The 20,251-nt window shown below is 38.2% G+C and overlaps 1 protein-coding gene across 1 annotated transcript in view; it reads right to left on the bottom strand.

Annotated features, from left to right (window-relative positions):
- Nucleotides 1-11,674: 11,674 nt before the first annotated feature.
- Nucleotides 11,675-20,251, bottom strand: part of LOC128514121 (B-cell receptor CD22-like) — a gene marked incomplete at its 5' end in the record, with an annotated part of 39,305 nt that continues 30,728 nt past the window's right edge. Inside the window, one exon of the mRNA XM_053487819.1 lies at nt 11,675-11,836. Within this exon, the coding sequence (XP_053343794.1) occupies nt 11,805-11,836 (32 nt within the window). The remainder of the gene's footprint in view (nt 11,837-20,251) is intronic.

The following is a 20,251-nucleotide window of genomic DNA, read 5'->3' as shown; positions in this document are numbered from 1 at the left end:
CCCAATAATACCATTACTTCTGCAGTAATCATTAGCATTACCTACCAGATATTCTTTGAAGAGACTGTCCGGATCTTCATTTAGGTAGACACAAAGTGCCTTGATGAAGCAAATCAAATTCAAATTTTATTTGTCACATACACAAACATACACAGTACGAAATGTAGTGAAATGCATTATACGACTGCTATTGACCCTAAAAGAGAATTAAAGTTTTCAAATAAGAAATAAATATAAATAAAAGAATACGATAGAAATTAAATAAAAAAATTAAATTAAACTAGGAAAAAAAATAGAACTAAAAATAAAAATAGAAATGTGTTAGGAAAAATAGAACTAAAAATAAAAATAGAAATATGATGTGCATAAAAATAGAATATACTGTACATAGAAATATGATGTGCATAAAAATAGAAATATACTGTACTCCCTCTTCAACAGTTGCAAAAAAAAAGAAAAGGAAAAAAAAAACAGTACTTAATATACTTAATACAATCCTATTAAGTGAGTGAACATTTCACTATGAAATTAGGCACATGTCTAATGTCGTAAATAAAACTAAATAAAAAGTAACAAGCTACTCAGAACTACTAAATCAAACGTCATGTAAGAAACAGGATTTTCATTAGTAGATTTAGCAGATATTACCTGTTGCGAGTAAAGCACACCTTTTATTAAGGACCAGAAAAACTGCAAAGGAAAAACAAAATTTAAAGGCATTAACATTTAATTAGGTTAACATCAAGTACAAAAATTTGCCCATTATACACAGAAATATACTTTATTTTAAGACCATTTTTATATTGTACACCATTATTTTAGCATTTGTAAAATAAAATTAAAAAACATGTAAAAACAGGCCAATGTTTAATTTATGGTATCTCAAAATTTGGTAATTATACACACGTTTCAAATCAATTTAAAGTTAAACCATAAATACTGCAGATTTTTGTATTTATTTTTTTAGTACATGTTAAATAACTGCTCTTGATGAGATGTTGGTGGGACAGTGAGATGTTTCAGTTATATATATATATATATATATATATATATATATATATATATATATATATATATATATAAAAATGTGTGTGTGAATATTGGAACAATGGAGACTCGAACACTGCTTTTGAATAAAGATATCTGTATAATTACTGATGTACCACCAGCCCTTTTATCAAGCATCTTATTACAATTTTGTTTTGTTCAAACCACAGATATAAGTTAAGATAACAATTTGTACTATATATATATATATATATATATATATATATATATATATATATATATATAATTATATACTTTTTGCCAAATAATGGAACTATATGCAGTGGACCTGTGACTCGCGGCTAAATCCGTTAGCTAACTTCAGTCTAAAACACTAGCACTCTCTAAAACTACAGAAGCAGGGCAAAGTTAAATACCATATATATTATAACATATACAAATATGTACTGGATGAAAAAAAAAATATTTCTGAGGAAAAATTCTTACCTTTTTCGTGTGTTGACCTCCTCTGTTAAAACAGACAAAATCGCAGGGGATAACGCGCGCGCGGGCGGATAGTCAATTAACGTTGTGCAGGTGTAGTTTGAATTGTCTTGCTCTTCTGTTTCATTAGCGGTTCATGACAGCTGGGGTCTCGCTACTGCCCCCTGCTGTACTGTATGAAATGTTGACTTGACATGAATGGCTTGTGATTAGACAACGGTCAAGTTGACCGTAATTACAAAATTACTCTACCCTTAATCGAAAAAAAGATTTTTGTGTGTGTTTACTGTTTTTTTAAAACACTACAATACAATATTTTATGATAACAACTAAGTATTTTTCAACTAAATTCTTTTCTAATTTGTACAGATTACAAAAAATTCAAGGCAAAAATATGTTGAAACGCTTTTCTCCAGGATGTTTTTTTAGAGAGAATTGACTGAAATCAACACAAGCAGGTTTAATTTTGAACAAAATAATAACATCATGTTTATCTCATGGGTTTTCACATGTGATCCCATGGGTTTCACACAAAAATGTTCCAAAAACGCATTTTTGCATATGTAAAAAAACATGTAAAATTCATGTATTTTCTGTAAGGGATAATACAGTATATTGTTATAACCGTATTTTCATATGTTTTTAACTGTTAAATGTAAGGTCTTACTCTGTAAATCTAATTACGGTTTTTCACTGTAAATTTTACGGTTATTGCATGTTTTGTGAAATACGGTTTTATTCTGTAGCATTTATACGGTATTTTACCGTTAAATTTACGGACTTTTTTTTACAGTGCAGCATTTACCTCTAAAGCTTTTTCTTATTTTCGCGTAACCTTTTCTTCTTCCTCCTTTTCATTCATGTAAACTATTATTAATTTGCTCAGAAAATTCGCTGCATCGAGAAAGGGTCAATATCTAAAAGGTTTAAGATGCCCACGTGTGTGGACAAAGAATACAAAAGTGTATAATCTTTAATAAAGTTAGCCTAATACAATATTGTTTCCAATGCTGAAGCAAACATGATTTTGTTTTAGTCTATTCTTTGAATACAACGCGACAGCGCGCTCCGAGGTGAAGCGCACACACAGTTACTGTAATTCCCCATCTCACCTTTACAACAGGTGTGAAGTCATCAAACCGGTTTCGCTGCTGGGGGAATTCGCAAAATCAAATCAACAAGACCGAGCAGACGTCAGACAGGGGGTTTGGTTGGTTAGAAATGGCGCTGACGGGGGGGCGGGAGATAGTCTCGCCCGGGGAGCAATTCAGTGTAGAACCACCACTACCTATTTTCCACCACATCACGTACTTTCCTGATCTCGGACTAAACTCAGCGCTTTGCTTTTATAATGTGGAGCAAGATCATATTAACGTAGCATTCATCATTCAAAGTTATTCATATCAGTGTATAGTTAGTGTGATTTGAAAGTGCTATAACTCCACCTGCCACAGTTTCAGCCCAGTAGAACAATCTGACTACATGTGAAGTGCCATGAAAAAATATTTGCCCCTTTCTATTTTTTTTCTTTCACACTTGTATAGGTGGAATTTTACCTAAACACTTTAGGTGAGAACGTATAGGTTAATATGTATAGGTAAGAACAGCTAATTCACACTTGGGGAGAGTGAATAATTTGCATTTGAATGTTGTCTGGCATTGTAAGCACACGCAGTGACACTAAAAGAACAATAGTATTAATAGGAATAGGAGGCACTAAAGAGGAGGATTTAAATTTAGACTATGAAAAAAATTAACCTTTGTCTATTTTTAGGCGTGCCAGCTGCCACTTTTTAGTTAGAAGTTTTCAATACAAATCTTATAATGCCCACATGACATGCTGGTGAGCTATCCATGCCAATGATCCCGGGTTTGCACCCCGCGCTATAAAATACGAGTACGACGGCCATCCACGGACAGCAGCTCCTGCCTCCGTCCGCTTGCGCTGGCTCTTCTTTGAAGTCCCTGGGGCGCGTTCCATTTGCCCCGCTTGCATGCCGCACTTCCGCGTTGTTGTGCGTGCGTCTCACTCACACCACGTAGTAAAATCCACTGTAAACCAACAAACCCGAGTATTTTATAGCACGGGTTGCAACCCCGGGATCTTAAGCAAGGAGAGCTCTTCTTCACCATTCGTGCCTAATTTCGCAGCCCCGCTTCTTCGCATATCTGAAGGAAAGGCCGCCTAACTAGTGAGCGAGGAGCGATATTGATTTGGGCGCACGCCGTGACAAGCTGAAAAAAACGATTGTCCTTAAAAATGTAACAGATGAGGACTCTGATTAATGTGCAAAAACTATATAATAAAACTATATAAGACTACATGCCTTTATAAGACTTAACTTTTATTTAAGCGCACTCACAATAACGAAAAAACATTGTGATTTTGTAAATGTTTGAAAGCAAATAAGGTGCGCTATTCTGTATTGTTTTTGGTGAACTTGAGCGCGTCAGAAAATGAACGCAAACGTTTTTTTAAATGGTCAGGGTCAGTCTGCTTGCTGTTTTCCCAACGCGTTCATAATCATTAGTCTACTTCTGCCGGTGCGCTCTGGAAAACTCCATGCATGCGGCTGAGCGCTGATTAAAACTATGGAGTAAATTAAAGAGGAGAATCACGATGAAGTCCTGAGCCCAAACCTCATTTAAATTAAATTAACAAATATAAGTAAAAAAAAACAATAGCCCACGTTTAGAAACCGTTTATAAATTCTTTCCGACATGAGTTGGTCCGCTGTTATGCGCAGAGCGCCGGGAGATTTCCTGAAGCTCCGAAATCACTGGGGCATTTTTTCTAAATAGATGCTATCTTTAATAACTGATGGAGGTTTTGAGCTGTATACACACGCAGTTTTGAGGGGTTTAAAACTAATTAATAAGTCCGAGCAGACCTACATGAAAGGTGAGAAGTGAGTAACTGAGTACGCTGTCGCGTTGTATATACTGTACAACACACGTTTATCAACCTTTTGATGAAAACGCTGCCTTTTGTAAAGTGAAAGTACTTTACAAAAGACGAACAGCTTTATTTCAGTCATGAATTTACAATCACATACCACATTTCAGCTATTATTTCAAGCCGTGGTTAAATAATGGATAAAATAATTATTAAATGCTGGACACAAACAGCAAATATGATGATTATTATAAAAAGCCCTAAGAAGTTCGTGTTCATAAAATAATATTTACTTAATAATATAATTGTAAGGTTTTATAATGTAGTAAGACAATGTGATCTAATAAGAAGATTCCTGTGCTCTGAGATCAGACCCCCACTGTGCTTCCTCATGCCTTCTGTGGTAACACCTTCTATATCCTGTATCCAGACAAGGATACATCCAAATGGCTCCTGTCTGCTAGAACCCTTTTGTTTAATCAGGAGAATGCAAATGCATCTCCTCTCACCTGTCTGTCTCCGGGTCCCTCTATGACTGACATGTTAATGACTGGTTCTTTTGATGTTCGGGACGTAGCACCGTTTAAATGTGCTCTCTTTGCTGAGAATAAACAGAGATCTTCAGACATCATGCCTGCGTGTGTGTGTGTGTTTGTCTCTCCCGGTCGATCGGGCCCGGACTGGTAAGTGTATCAAGGTGCGGCGGACACAACAAGCTAAAACTCTTCTTCTCTTCGCTTAAAACTTAGCTCGGACACACACTACATCGTCATTTAAAACTTAACAATAATATATATACATAGTTCATTCATGTTTTCTGATGATGTCGACACATTTTTTACGTTTTAAATAAGATATGTTGGCATATTCACGAATCAGGACATTCGCATAGTTAAGACTATCAGATAGCCTACTATCAGGAAATTAAATTAATTTCAATACCATTTAAACCGAGACATTGCCATGTCTTTCACTGTTTTGTCCCTGTTAAAACATTACAAAAATATATAAGAAACTTATTAAGAATTTTAAAGCTCGAATTTGGGCATCTCATTTCATCATTATGAAAAAAATATGAAGCACATATACACACATTTATCATGAAAGATGTGTTGTAAAGCAAAATTAAATTCATGTTTGCCTTAGCATTGGAAACAATATTGTTTTAGGCTAAGTAATTATACACAGTTCTTTGTTGTACAGTACTTGGTCCGGCTTTTAGATAAAGTCCTTCCAGGCGCCATCTGGCGGATATTTAGTGAAGCACAACACATTTATTTAAATTCCCGAATGTTGCTTACGGCAAGTCACGGCACGCCGCGCGCTAAATTGCGGCATCTCGCGGGAAAACACGCGCAGTCTTAATGGCCACATCTGTACGCCATGCAGAGCTGGATGAAGTAAGTCAGGCTTTTATTGCAGCAATAAGAACCCAGGTGAGCCGGACTAGCAATGCTTTGGATCAGATCCCTAGCAGTGCCAAAATCAGACTACCTTCACAGTCAAAACCACGCTCCTTTTATACAGTTTCTGAGAGGGGGGATCTCCAGTCTCCTCTCCTGTACCTTCACCTCGTTTGACCGCATCGACATTTTTATTCCATTATTATCCAGTTTTTATCAATTAATTTTCCCATTATAATTACACTTTATTATTTTTGACTCCTCCCTGAGCTTATCTGACTCCTCCCTGCACTTATCTGACTCCTCCTATGCTTATTAATTTCCCATTATAAATCGTTTTCTTTAATATATATTTTCTATTATCTTTACACTTTTCGTATCTTTTTTTTATATAAAAAAAGCTTGTTTTCAAGGCCTTTTCCTCGTTTTTCTTTGGTTTGTTCTTCATTTCTCAGGAGACCAGCCATGGGTAAGCATCTCCTTTGCACTATTTTACTTATTTGCCTTATTTTACCCATTTCAATGCTTCTTATGTATTTTGTTCTATTTTATAGCTAACCGCGACTTCTCCATTGATGACTTTATCCCTTTGGATGACTCGGACAGCCAGGGCTTCAGATCATGTTCCTTCTGAGGACTACAACCCGACTGAACCCATTATGGATCAGGCCTCCGTAAGTCCTGTCCGAGCTGATTCTGAGTTGTCTGGCTCTTTGATGCATTACCTACGAGACAAAGGGTTTACCTTTGTTAAGAAAGGTGATTCCAAACCTGGTCTTTCTAAAAGACGGCGTTTGGATTTTGAGAGTCCTCATTGTTCTTTTCAGCCAGTGAGGCCAGAGTCTAGTACTCCAGCTCCATCTGTCAGAAAGCCTAGATGGTATGTAAGTATTGGTACCCAAACTGATTTTAAAGTGTCTGTTAGTACACAGACTAACGAGACAGCTACTGTTGGTACTCAAACAGATTTTCCTCAAGCTCCTGTTTCTTTGTTAAATCGTGGCATTTCTGCTTTTATTCCTCTCACTGACCATCCTCTTGGTGTTGTTTTAGCTCAAAGAAGGTTTGATATGTAATTTTATTTCTGTTGATGCTTCACCCTGGCCCCTTATGTTTTTGTATTATACGTTGGGCTCTTATACTCTGTATATTTTGTATATTTACTCTGTATTTTTATATTATTACCATGTGGATACACATTTTTATTCTGTATCTACTCTTATTAAACTATGTTATTCATAGGACTGGCTCTGTGTCTCTGATTTTTTTCCTGTTCTTTGTTCGCCTACCAGCCTGCGCCCGTGGCGCTTTGCACATATGCTTTAGGGAAACTCCTGATCGTTTTAAGTTTGGTTTCGAGGACATAATTTATTACATAGGTTTTTGTGCACCTCGCTAGCTTCTCTCATTGTCTGTTTTTTTTCTATGGCCTGGTCTTGCGTTCTTTCTTTGCGTATGTTCTTCTCATTACCTTAGTTTCTGTTTATCTGCATGGGCAGTTTTCAGGTATTTCCCAGCCCCTGGTACCGCTGTTTCTGACTTGCTCCTGTCCTCTCTTTCTGCTATACTGGTATACTTACAGGCCTTTTATATTTCTGCCTGCATAAATATATGTTAATTAAAACATGCTTACATGAATATAAGTTTTTTAAAACATGCATACATATTTGATTAAAATATGCTTACAACAGCTCTAAGTAGATGAATATAGTCAAATTTACTATAGGCTTTTACTATAGTGGATTCCTGCCAACATGACAAAAACTTTAAAATGTAACGCATTCACTTTTTGGAAGTCGCTCTGGATAAGAGCGTCTGCCAAATGCCTAAATGTAAATGTAACGCTTAGCTTACATATATATATATATATATATATATATATATATATATATATATATAATTGAAAGTAAAAACAGTTGAAAGTCACAGGACGTTTCTTTTTTTGCTGAGTATATATATATATATATATATATATATATATATATATATATACAGTTTGTGAGTATATTAACATGTGCAGACATTTATTTGAGGGGGCGCTGCATATTTATACATTTGGAATCTGCATCTACATTTTCTGTTACATATATAGAATTGGTTTCAGCTAAAACTTAAGATTAATGGTGTTAGGGTACTTATGTAGTGATAATTAGTTTCAGCCAAATCACTAAAACTAACAATGGATTATGGAAGGCGTTGCTCATTTATTTATTATCTACAAGGGCACTAACTGCACAGACCAAACTGTCATATATATAAAAAAATAATAATATATATATATATATATATATATATATATATATATATATATATATATATTATCGTAAATGAACAGCTCTAAGTAGATGAATATAGTCATTGGTTTATGATAATCTTATAGTAGAAAACACAAGGTAAATTTGACTATATTCATTTACTTAGGCTTTACATAGGGGTCTGTCAGACAATGGTAATTTGTCTTTAGTCTGTCGAATTCAGCGGACGTGGACTTATCGCTGTGCTTGTTGTAACTGAAAAAACGCTGCAATTTGCAAAAGTCTCTCCACTCCGTGACCGCTGAAATCTGACATGACACCACGTTAGGCTACGTCTTGAATCATTTGCATACCGACAGTTATTGGATGTTTACCAAGGGCTCAGGGGAGGTGTGTGTGTGTGTGTGTATGTATGTGTGTGTGTGTGTGTGTGTGTGTGTGTGTGTGTGCGCGCGTAAACAAACAAAATACAGCTTTTTTTCCTCAGAGGTAAATGGAAAAGTGAAGTTGTTCAGCTGTTTAGTGTCACTTTGCTGATGTTACACTCAGTGTAGTTACCGAAATCTTTGGTTTAGTTCTCATTGAGTGGCCACTTCCACATTTCACTCGCTTTTATTACATAAATCTTATGTGAGCATAAGCAGTGAAACATTCCGCAGGTTTATAATACACCGCGGCCAAGACGTTCAGAAGCTTCAAATAGAATGAACAAACTAATAAATTTTCTTACAACGATATAAAATTAAGTAGAGTAAATCTCCTTATAAAATATTGCTGATTATCAATGCAAATGAATGGCGAATTGTATGTACAGTGGAACCTCGGATTATGAGCATAATTCGTTCCGGAAGTGGGCTCGTATTCCAAAACACTCGTAAACTAAATTTAATTTTCCCATTAGAAATAATGGAAACTTAAATTATTCGTTCTACAGCCCAAAAAAATAAATACATAAAATAAATTAATACAAAATATTAAGTAAAAATAAAACAAATTAACCTGCACGTTACCTTTCAAAAAAGTAAAAAATAAATCGCGACTGATAAGCGTTTCCCTTTGTGCATGCAGGTGCTGTGTATGTGTGCGCGTGGACAAACTGGTCGATGCCAATTCTTTTATTTTCAGCATTGTCAGGTTATTATACAAACTTTCGGGTGGATCCTGCACCTAAATCCAACTAAAAAAACTACTGAAGAACAAAACTCAGGCTCAATATTCTAACTTAAATCTCACATTTGCGTTCACACACACTGGACTGCATTACCCACAATGCATCTCCCGCACTGGACTACACTTCCGTAAACAGCGGTCATAAATCAACGTCTCTCTCCCGCTACACGGCTTTATCTAAAAAAAGCAATAAACATCGCTTATGACACTCGTGTGAGCGCAAACTAACAGAATCACTGCTGTAAAGTAAAACAAATGACCCAGCACCTCACCTCTGAAAAGATTTGCGACAGAGTTTCTTCGGAGAGCAGAGTGTGTGTCTCTTGCCTTCATTTCTGTGTGCGCGTGTGTGTTTGTGAATGAGGGTTTTACACACACACACACACACACACACTCACACACAGCCGGCACAGTGTCTAATTGCGCACACACACACACACACACACCGCAATGAGGAAGAAAATAGATTTTTAACCTCTGTATTGAGAATTTTCTTTCTTACTCGCGCGCACACACGTGTGTTATAAGAAACAGCAAACGCGCTGTACACACGCGCTTCCGAACACATAATAAAATATGTTTCACACACACGTAATCACAGTGTTATAGTAAACAATACACGCGTGCACAGATGTTGATTATACCAGTAAGAGACGAGCACTAAGACCCAGCAGGGAAGACAATTCCGCAGCGCGCGAGAGAGAAAAACTGTTGGCTCAGTTGTGATCACGTGACGCTCGGCGTCTAAACAAGAAGTGCATGCGTGAAACATGATACTCGGTGCTCGTAAACCAAGAAAATGCTCGTTTTTTTAAGTTAAATTTTATAAAAAATCTTTGCTCGTCTTGCAGAACACTCGTAAACCGTGTTACTTGTAATCCGAGGTTCCACTGTATGTATATATACATATGTTTATATATAAACTGCATATATGAAACCTGAGATAGTTACAGATACTGTACACACACAGAATGATGCATAGATAGTATGTGCAATCCCTTGCGCCATCTGCTGAGAGAAATGAGAATCGAGAAATGGTTGCAAAAGGCAGGAAACGGCATGATTGGCGCACAGCTGTCAGCGATTTCACGTAAATAAGAGCAAAAAGCTTTATACTGGCTTTTACTTGCACAATTAAAAAAATGTAAGCATGCTGGGTGATTAAGCTCGCAGATCTAGGAAAAGTCATGAAAGGAGGGTCCTGGAATTTGATTGAGTGTAAAGTTGTTTTTTTTTTTTCACCCATTGCGGTCAAAATGACCGGTGCACGGCGCTTCTAGTGTTAAAGTCTATCCACTGCCCCTGGTGGACGATCTAGTGGACTGACTTAAAAAAGCCCACTCTATCTTGATGTTAAATTTAACAAAAGGCAGGACGCACTCACGTCGGTGGCAAAAAAAAAAAGCACTACAAGGATACATCAGAGACCGGGGTGGGAGCCGTCCTCTCTTGGGAGTTTGAAGGTGCAGAGCATCCGATCCTATGCGTCCTATACTAATCCTAATCCTAAAAAGTTCACAGTCTAATATAGTGGAAAACAGCTCTGAGACAAAATTGTGTCTTTGATTTCCCCCACGATTTAAAGATGCAGAGTCAATATGTTATATTTTACTGTGTGATTTATTTCCTTATGCGCGATTTTGGATTTTGGTCACATAATGGCAGTGTGGGGAAGTGGGACAGATTAAGTCAAGTTGATTGGTATGCTTTACAATGTATTTTCGTGTTAAAGGTGTATGAGATTCACTTTGTTGGATTTAAGAACAAATTGGATTTATAAATGTGCTTCCGGAATGGAACTTTTGTAAATTGAGAATTATTCTATTTTACTTGTATTTTATTAGCGAACTCTTTAATTTCCTCTCGTCTTATCATTAACTGTTATCTTATAATCATGTTTTTATTTAAATTAAAATAACTCAGATGTTGTTTTATGTTAATCTGAAGACAAGAAAGCTGTTCTTTATTTAAGCAAAATTTTATTTAAATGGTTATATTTTTGTACAAAAAAAAGATTCAATTTAAAATAATAAAAATACAAATATATTAATATACAATAATATATAGTGTATAAATAATATAAAGTGGTACCCTGGCATATGAATTTATTCTGTCCTGGAGGCAAGATCTTAAGTTCTTTTATTGCAAAACACATTTTCCCATAGGAAATAATGTAAATAAAGAACATTTAGCCACCCAAAAAATATTACCAATTTACAATACAATAATTATATTTTTCCATATAAAAATAATCAAAACATTTAGAAAAGACATGTACATAAAGTAAAATATGAAAGAAATAGACATTCAACCTCACTTAACCTTAATTTATGATTCCTTTGGCATTGGATGCATTAAAAACTTTACTGTCTTTTCTATTCAAATAATTTTTTTTTTTTATTAAAGTTTTTCTGGTAATAATTTGCAAGGTAAGGCATTAATATGCCGAGGTACCACAATATTTATATTTGAAGTTTGGGCAATGTAAAGGTAAACGCCATTAATTCTCAGTCCTGTACTGCAGCAGGGAAAAAACATTCTCAGTTAAACATCTTGTCATGTTGATTCATCTTGAATTAGAATGGTAGGTCATAATTCGCATAGATACCGGAATCCCTGATCTAAAAAAAAAAAAACATAAGAAAATATTAATTTAATAATAATTAGAAAGTCTATTATTTATCTAGAAACATAATTTTACTTTATCCTTAAATGTTTTGTTTTCCTGACCAAAACACCTGTATAATGCACAAAAAGTGTACTAAATTTAATTATCCAGCCTTAATTGTTAGCCTAAAAAGAAACAGGGAAAAAAAATATGTTTTTGCCTATTTGAAGGTTTAAATTAATGTCCCTTTAACTTGTCCCAAATACTTGTTTTTTTTATATTTTAATATGTATATATAAACGTTTTGGGAAAAGTATTACCTTAAGCAGATGAGGAACTATATATAGTAAAATAAAATATCAATAATAGAAAAAAAAGTATATTTAAAAAAATAATTAACTTATTTTAATTAATTAATTAATTAATTAATTAATTAAGATAGATAGATAGATAGATAGATAGATAGATAGCGTTAAATGCACACTTATTTAATCATTAAAATGTGCTAATACACAAAATAGCTATTTTCTATAAATGTTCAAGTGTGTATTTTTTTGTTGAGGTACTGTACTGGCACTGGCCTAGTCACCAAATGCAGTTCTTCAGTTCTTCGCCTAATGTTAAAATATATGCAGCACTTTTATACCAAAACACATGTTTAACCCAAACATTTATAAAGTTTTTTCATATTTATGGGATCAGCATATTCTTAACTTAGCTTCCGAGTAAGACAGATGTCCTGCTATCCCTGAGAAGATGTCAGATGGGGGAAAAGGGCTGTGCTTGCAGGTGGTCTTAATTGATATGATAGAGCTCTGATTACAAATTGTAGGTGCATGTATTCACAAGTTCTGACGCGTGTCTTTAGTTACACAGTGTCACTGACGACATCAGACGTTTCGTTGATTTCTTCGTCTCTTGTTTATTTTCAACATCAAAAACAACGGTTGTTACAGTTTCTTGCATAAATCCACTGTAGTCACGACAAGTCGCTTGCTGTGTTCTGTAGCTTCGATAGATTACAGTTACAACAACTTATTTACTGTATTCCTTTTAGCTTACTGTCTCACGGTCAAAAGCTTGTGTGCTCCACACCTTTCTGTATCCTTCCGTGTCTTAACAACAACTACAACTAACGTGCGTGATAGACATGGAACTGCATAACTGTGGGATGATGTCACAGAACAACCCATGAAATGATGTCACAATACAAATTATATGTATGATACTTAATGCTTAATGCTTGCACGATGCCTGCAATCTGTATGACGTTGAAACCAAATACCATACGAAATACAAGGCGCTACTGGAGAACTTTGTTGAAAGCAATAGGGATGTGCTATGCACGCGTTCGTTTTCGTTTAGGTGCAATCGCACATCCCTATTGCTTTCAACAAAGTTCTCCAGTAGCGCCTTGTATTTCGTATGGTATTTGGTTTCAACGTCATACAGATTGCAGGCATCGTACATAAGCAACTCTAATTCGCCCCCCGCCCCCCAAAGACACGCGTCAGAACTTGTGAATACATGCACCTACATTAAAGTCAAAAGCTTGTTCCGCTGCAAAATGAAGATAAGTGATTTAAGAGTGTGAACGTGGACTGAAGAGCGCGTGCGACTTCAAAAACGCGCATCGACTGCCAACGAGCAACCGAAACCGAAAGCGATAAACGGACTTTGCCTGCTTTAAATTTCACTATGTCAGACGGCGAGGACAACGCTGCTGTCGCCGAACCTGAGCATGTGATGGCGCCCGACGACAAAGAAGCCGCAGACAAGCTTCACGAACTGAAGAACGCCAGAGAAGGCAAGTGGAGTCAATTGACTGCATTAACTGGCGAATTAGAGTTGCTTATGTACGATGCCTGCAATCTGTATGACGTTGAAACCAAATACCATACGAAATACAAGGCGCTACTGGAGAACTTTGTTGAAAGCAATAGGGATGTGCGATTGCACCTAAACGAAAACGAACGCGAACATGACCGGCGAAACTGGTATATGTCTAAACTGCTGTGCGCCACAGAATTCAGGAAAAGGGTAGAGATGTGGATTACAGAAACTCAGAACCGCTCTAAGCCGCCTCAAACATTCGACGACGGAGTTTTACCAGAGGACAGTGTGTCAATGGTGGAACTAAGGGCGCTCGCTCCTAACAAGCACGGAAGCGGAGTGACGGTAGCATCCAAAAGGTCCTCAACATCTACAGCATCCTTAGCTCGGCTAAAACAGGCAGAAGCTGACAGAGCATCCTTGCTGGCTGAAGCAGCAATCTTAGAGCAACGGCAGGCGTTAGAAATAGAGGAAGCACAATTCCAAGCACGATTAAAGGTTAAAAAGGAAAGGCTGGAACTCGAAGCGAAGCATGCAAAGGTTAATGCAAAAATAAAAGTGTATCAGGGTTGTGAAGAACGGCAAGGTCCTGCAAGACAGGACGTGACCATCAAAACGCGCGGTGCGTGCGCTTCCAAACCGGAGCACAAAGACCACTGCGACCACAGTTCGGCAACGGAATATCTTGAGCTGCCATCACGCCTCCGAGCAACCCACTTAAGCATGCCCGTGAGTGCCAAACCCATAATGTCAAGCACCCTAATGGAACGGCCCACCCAAGGTAACGAACACTCACTTTACAACACTGACATAGTGGAGCCTCAGGGTAGGATGCCACCTCAGGCAGATCTTACAGAAATGTTTGCAAAGAGTCAGAGGCAACATTCCTTACCTCCGCGCAACGTTCCTCCATTCTATGGTGACCCTCTTGAGTTCACGTCCTTCGTAAGAGCCTTTAAACATGCCATCGAAACCAACACTGATAGCAATTATGAAAGGCTGTTCTTTCTCGAGCAGTATACTGAAGGACAGCCTAAGGACCTAGTGAGAAGCTGCCTGCTCATGCCAGAACATCGTGGCTACGCAGAGGCTATGAAACTGTTACATGACAATTTCGGAAATAGACAAATAATCGCTACAACGCTGATGCAAAAGGCACTCAACTGGCCGGAAATAAAGTCAGAGGACGGAAAGTCGCTAAAAACTTTCTCCCTGTTCCTAGTAAAATGTTACAATACCATGTCAAGCATTAATTACATGGATGAGCTAGACAATGCTACCAACCTGAGGAGTGTTGCCTCAAAACTGCCCTACAAATTGCGTGAAAAATGGAGAAGCCACGTATACGAGTACGAAGAGCGCAATGAAGAAACAGCTAAGTTCGTGCAGCTGATGAAATTCGTAGAACGGGAAGCAAAGGCAATGTCTAACCCACTTTTTGGAGACCTGAACGTTTCGACTAGTGGTACAACGACTAGTGGTAAAAAGCACAGCAACAAATCCCCTTCAGGATTCAAGCAAAAAATGGAAGAAAAGAGAGGTAGCAGCTTTGCGACCACCATAAAACAGGTTGGTAAAAATCATAGAGACTCAATCACAGTAAAGAGTAGTGGTGCGTTAGTTATTAGTGCCTTCACTAAACCTTGTGCATCCTGTGAGCAAGATCATACCCTAGACGAATGCCACAAGTTTAACAATGAGACATATAAGGTCAAATTGGACTTTCTAAAAAAGAATGGATTCTGCTTTGGCTGTTTAGTAAAAGGACATTTAAGCAAAGACTGCACGAAGAAAACTACATGTCAGTTGTGCTCAAAGAAACATCCTCGCATGCTACACATTGCAGCAAAGGACACAGCTCAAGCGATCGTAAAGGCTGACGAAACCGAACCAGTTCAAACATTGCCTGTTACAGCGAGTCACGAAACGAGTGCGTGTATCGGGGCTGGAGATGACTGTATTCTCTCCATAGTACCTGTTAAAATAAAGTCCAAGAAAGGCAACAAGACAGTAAAAGTATATGCCTTTATGGACCCAGGTAGCTCTGCTACCTTTTGTACAGAGTCACTAGCAAGGCGATTAAACGTACAAGGTAAAAAAATTTACATCATGTTAAGCACCATGAACGCGAAGAAACAAGTAGAAAGTTACGTGCTTACTGATCTAGAGGTTAGCAGTCTGGAAGAAAACACCTTTGTTGAACTCCCCAAAGTGTTCACACAAAAGAGTATCCCAGTCTCAGTGGAAAATATTCCACAACAGCACGACATTGATAAGTGGCCATACCTCAGCAAAGTAAAACTGCCTTACATTAATGCTGGAGTTGAAATTCTCATAGGTAACAAAGAGCACAGGCTCCTAGAACCATGGCGAGTAATTAACAGCAGGCACAATAGGCCATATGCAGTAAAGACTGCTCTTGGATGGACCATAAATGGACCTCTTCGAGAGTCGGTCGAGGAAGGCACATGTGACAATGAGCAAGTGAGCGTTGCAGTCAACAGAGTCTCCATCGAAAGTGTGGAACAAATGCTGATACAACAGTACAACCATGATTTTCCTGAACGGAACTGTGATGACAAGACTGAGTTGTCGCAAGAGGACTATCAGTTTTTAGACTCTGTAACTAACTCCCTGCAATTTACCGATAATCACTTCTACATCGGTCTCCCACTTAAGAAAGCAGCTACTCAAATGCCCAATAACCGAAGCGCAGCCATGCAGCGCGCACTGAACCTCAAACGGAAGTTTAGGCATAACCGCTCCTTTTACAAAGAGTATCTAAACTTCATGAACGACATGTTTGAAAAGGGTCACGCAGTCAAGGTCCCCACACCCCACCTAAGTCGACAAGACGGGCAAGTGTGGTACATACCTCACCATGGTGTGTACCATCCTCAAAAGAAAAAGCTAAGGGTAGTCTTTGACTGTGCTGCCAGCTATCAGGGAATATCATTAAATAGCGAGCTTCTGCAGGGACCCGACCTGACAAACTCACTCATTGGAGTGCTCGCACGCTTTAGACAAGAAGAAGTTGCCATGATGGCAGATGTGGAAGCCATGTACTATCAGGTCAGAGTTCCGGAAAAGGACACAGACTTGTTGCGTTTTCTGTGGTGGCCGAACGGAGACGTGAGTCAAGACTTGGTTGAGTATAAAATGGTTGTTCATTTGTTTGGTGCAAAATCATCTCCAAGTGTAGCTAACTTCGCCCTTAGGAAAACAGCAGAAGAAAACCGCAGCAATGCATCTGCCGAGGCAGTCAACACAGTACTTAAAAACTTTTATGTAGACGACTGCTTGAAGTCTGTCTCTAGTCATAGTCAAGCAGTTGCGCTATATAGTAATCTCACCAAACTGTGCGCAAGTGGAGGGTTTCACCTCACCAAGTGGGCAAGTAATAGTCGTACATTGCTAGCTTCCATCCCTGAGGGTGAGAGAATTAAAGACATGAGGGACTTAGATTTGAGTAAAGACGCACTCCCTGTTGAAAGAGCTCTAGGGGTGCTGTGGTGTATTAATTCAGACACGCTCAAGTTCAAGATTAGTTTAAAAGAGCGGCCTGCGACTAGAAGAGGAATCTTGTCAGTCACTAGTTCAATTTATGACCCCTTAGGCTTCCTTGCACCAGTCATACTGCCAGCTAAGATCTTAATGCAGCAGTTATGTAAAGAGAGACTCGCTTGGGACGATGACATTCCCGAACAATTTATAAAAAGATGGAGGGCCTGGCTACACGAGTTGCATCAATTGTCTGAGTTTAGTGTAGCAAGATGTGTAAAACCAGTTGACTTTGGAGTCACAAATACAGCACAACTTCACCACTTCTCAGATGCAAGTGAAATGGGATATGGAGTTGTCTCATATATTAGGTTAGTAAATGCTAATGGACTTACACACTGTGCATTCATGATGGGGAATTCTCGCGTAGCGCCCTTGAAACAAACTACTATCCCCCGAATGGAATTGACAGCGGCAGTGGTTGCCGTAAACAACGACAAAATGTTGAAAGGTCAACTGGAAATAGAACAGCTGGACTCTGTGTTTTGGGCTGACAGCACAACTGTCTTGAGATACATTGTTAATGAAAAACTTCACTTTAAAACCTTTGTCGCTAACAGAATCTCCATCATACGAGAGTCAACCAAGCCACAGCAGTGGAGGTACGTCAACACTTCAAAAAACCCAGCTGACGCTGCTTCCAGAGGAGTTTCCTGTGAAAAATTCATGAAAAACAACAATTGGATCCATGGTCCACCCTTTCTTAAAACACTAGAGAGTAAATGGCCTGAGAACATTCACGATCTGTCGACGAAAGAGGATGACATTGAGATCAAACACTCAGCCTCAGTGAATCTCGTAAAAACTACAGAGAGCACAGATGCCGTGAGTAAAATGATTAACTATCACTCTGACTGGTATAAGTTAAAAAGATCCGTTGCCTGGATTCTTTGCATTAAGGACATGCTTAAACAGAAAACAAAAGGGATCAAGGGACAGGCAAACAACTCAATAACAGAAAACCATAAGTCTCTAACAGATAGGGACTTAACAATGGCAGAAAACGAAGTCATTAAGTTCGTTCAAAACCAAAAATTCAAAGACGAAATTTCCATGTTACAAAAGGGTAACGCATCCGTAAAAAGAAACAGTTGTCTTTTCAAACTAGATCCAGTACTGCAGGACGGAGTGCTAAGAGTTGGAGGACGTCTTGGTAGGTCTGCAATGCCTGAGCATGCAAAACACCCTGTCATTATACCCAAAGACTCACACATTACAACTCTAATCTTACGGAACACTCACGAACAGGTTGGACATTGTGGAAGGAATTACATGCTTTCAAAATTGCGGCAGAAATACTGGATTCCGACAGCAAATTCCCTTGTGAGAAAGTTTCTGTCCAGTTGTGTGACATGCAGAAAGATCAGAGCGAAGAATAGTGAACAAAAAATGTCAGAACTGCCACGCGATAGAATAACACCAGATCACCCACCATTCACTAACGTAGGGGTAGACTATTTTGGACCCTTCGAGGTCAAACGAGGTAGAAGTAATGTTAAAAGATATGGCGTATTGTTTACTTGTCTGACAACAAGAGCCGTGCACATTGAAGTCGCGCAGTCATTAGATACAGACTCCTGCTTAAATGCTATTCGACGCTTCATGTGCAGAAGAGGCCAGGTGTCAGTTATGAGAAGTGATAATGGAACAAACCTTATAGGCGCTGAGACTGAACTGCGTAAAGCTATCCAACAGTGGAACCAGTCAAAAATTGAAGGCGTCCTCATGCAAAAGGGGATACAATGGATATTTAATCCTCCTGCTGGGTCTCACTTCGGTGGAATATGGGAAAGGCAGATAAGGTCAGTTAAAAAAATCTTAAGGTCTGTACTAAAAGAACAAACACTAAACGATGAGAGCTTGCACACATTTCTGTGTGAGGTGGAAGCTATAATGAATGACCGTCCCCTTACCACCGCTACAGACGATCCCACAGACCTGGAGCCCCTGACACCTAACCACCTGCTGCTGATGAAAAAACAGCCAAACTTGCCTCCTGGACTTTTCAAAAAAGAGGACATTTACGCACGTCGCAAGTGGAAGCAAATTCAGTACCTTGCCGACCTATTCTGGAAGCGATGGGTGCGTGAATACTTGCCCTTGCTTCAGGAGCGCAAAAAATGGTCTCAGGTGAGAAAAAACCTCTCGATTGGAGACGTAGTTCTAATAATTGATGAGTCTTCTCCAAGAAATTCATGGGTCGTCGGACGGATCACGAAAGTGTTCCCTGATAAAAAAGGACTTGTGAGACGTGTACTGGTCAAAACTAAAACCAGTACCCTGGAAAGACCCATCGATAAGCTGTGCCTGATATGTGAAATGGACTGTTAATTACCTTATAAAGTAGTCATGTTCCTTTCATTTGGTACGCAGCGATATGAATACCTTAAGTTAAACCGTTAACAAATGTCTAAAGTGTTAAGAAAGTTAATTCAAATTTTAATCCAATAGTAAATGTTTTGGCCCAATTGTAAAAAAAAAAGAAAAAACAACAAAACAAAAAATGTGTGTAATTGTCAGTCTTCCTGCCTGTCAATTAGGGGCTGGAAATGTAAGGGCCATATTTCATTCTTGTGATTTGTTGTTATGTTTATCTTATTTCAGTTTATTAGTTAAGCATTAAGCATTAAGTATCATACATATAATTTGTATTGTGACAACATTTCATGGGTTGTTCTGTGACATCATCCCACAGTTATGCAGTTCCATGTCTATCACGCACGTTAGTTGTAGTTGTTGTTAAGACACGGAAGGATACAGAAAGGTGTGGAGCACACAAGCTTTTGACTTTAATGTAGGTGCATGTATTCACAAGTTCTGACCCGTGTATTTAGTTACACAGTGTCACTGACGACATCAGACGTCTTGTTGATTTCTTCGTCTCTTGTTTATTTTCAACATCAAAAACAACGGTTGTTACAGTTTCTTGCATAAATCCACTGTAGTCACGACAAGTCGCTTGCTGTGTTCTGTAGCTTCGATAGATTACAGTTACAACAACTTATTTACTGTATTCCTTTTAGCTTACTGTCTC

The sequence above is a fragment of the Clarias gariepinus genome, chromosome 26, assembly GCF_024256425.1.
Source record: "Clarias gariepinus isolate MV-2021 ecotype Netherlands chromosome 26, CGAR_prim_01v2, whole genome shotgun sequence".
NCBI classification, from domain to species: domain Eukaryota; kingdom Metazoa; phylum Chordata; class Actinopteri; order Siluriformes; family Clariidae; genus Clarias; species Clarias gariepinus.
The sequence above is the reverse complement of the archived record's forward strand: the minus strand, read 5'-3'. Positions and strand labels throughout refer to the sequence as shown.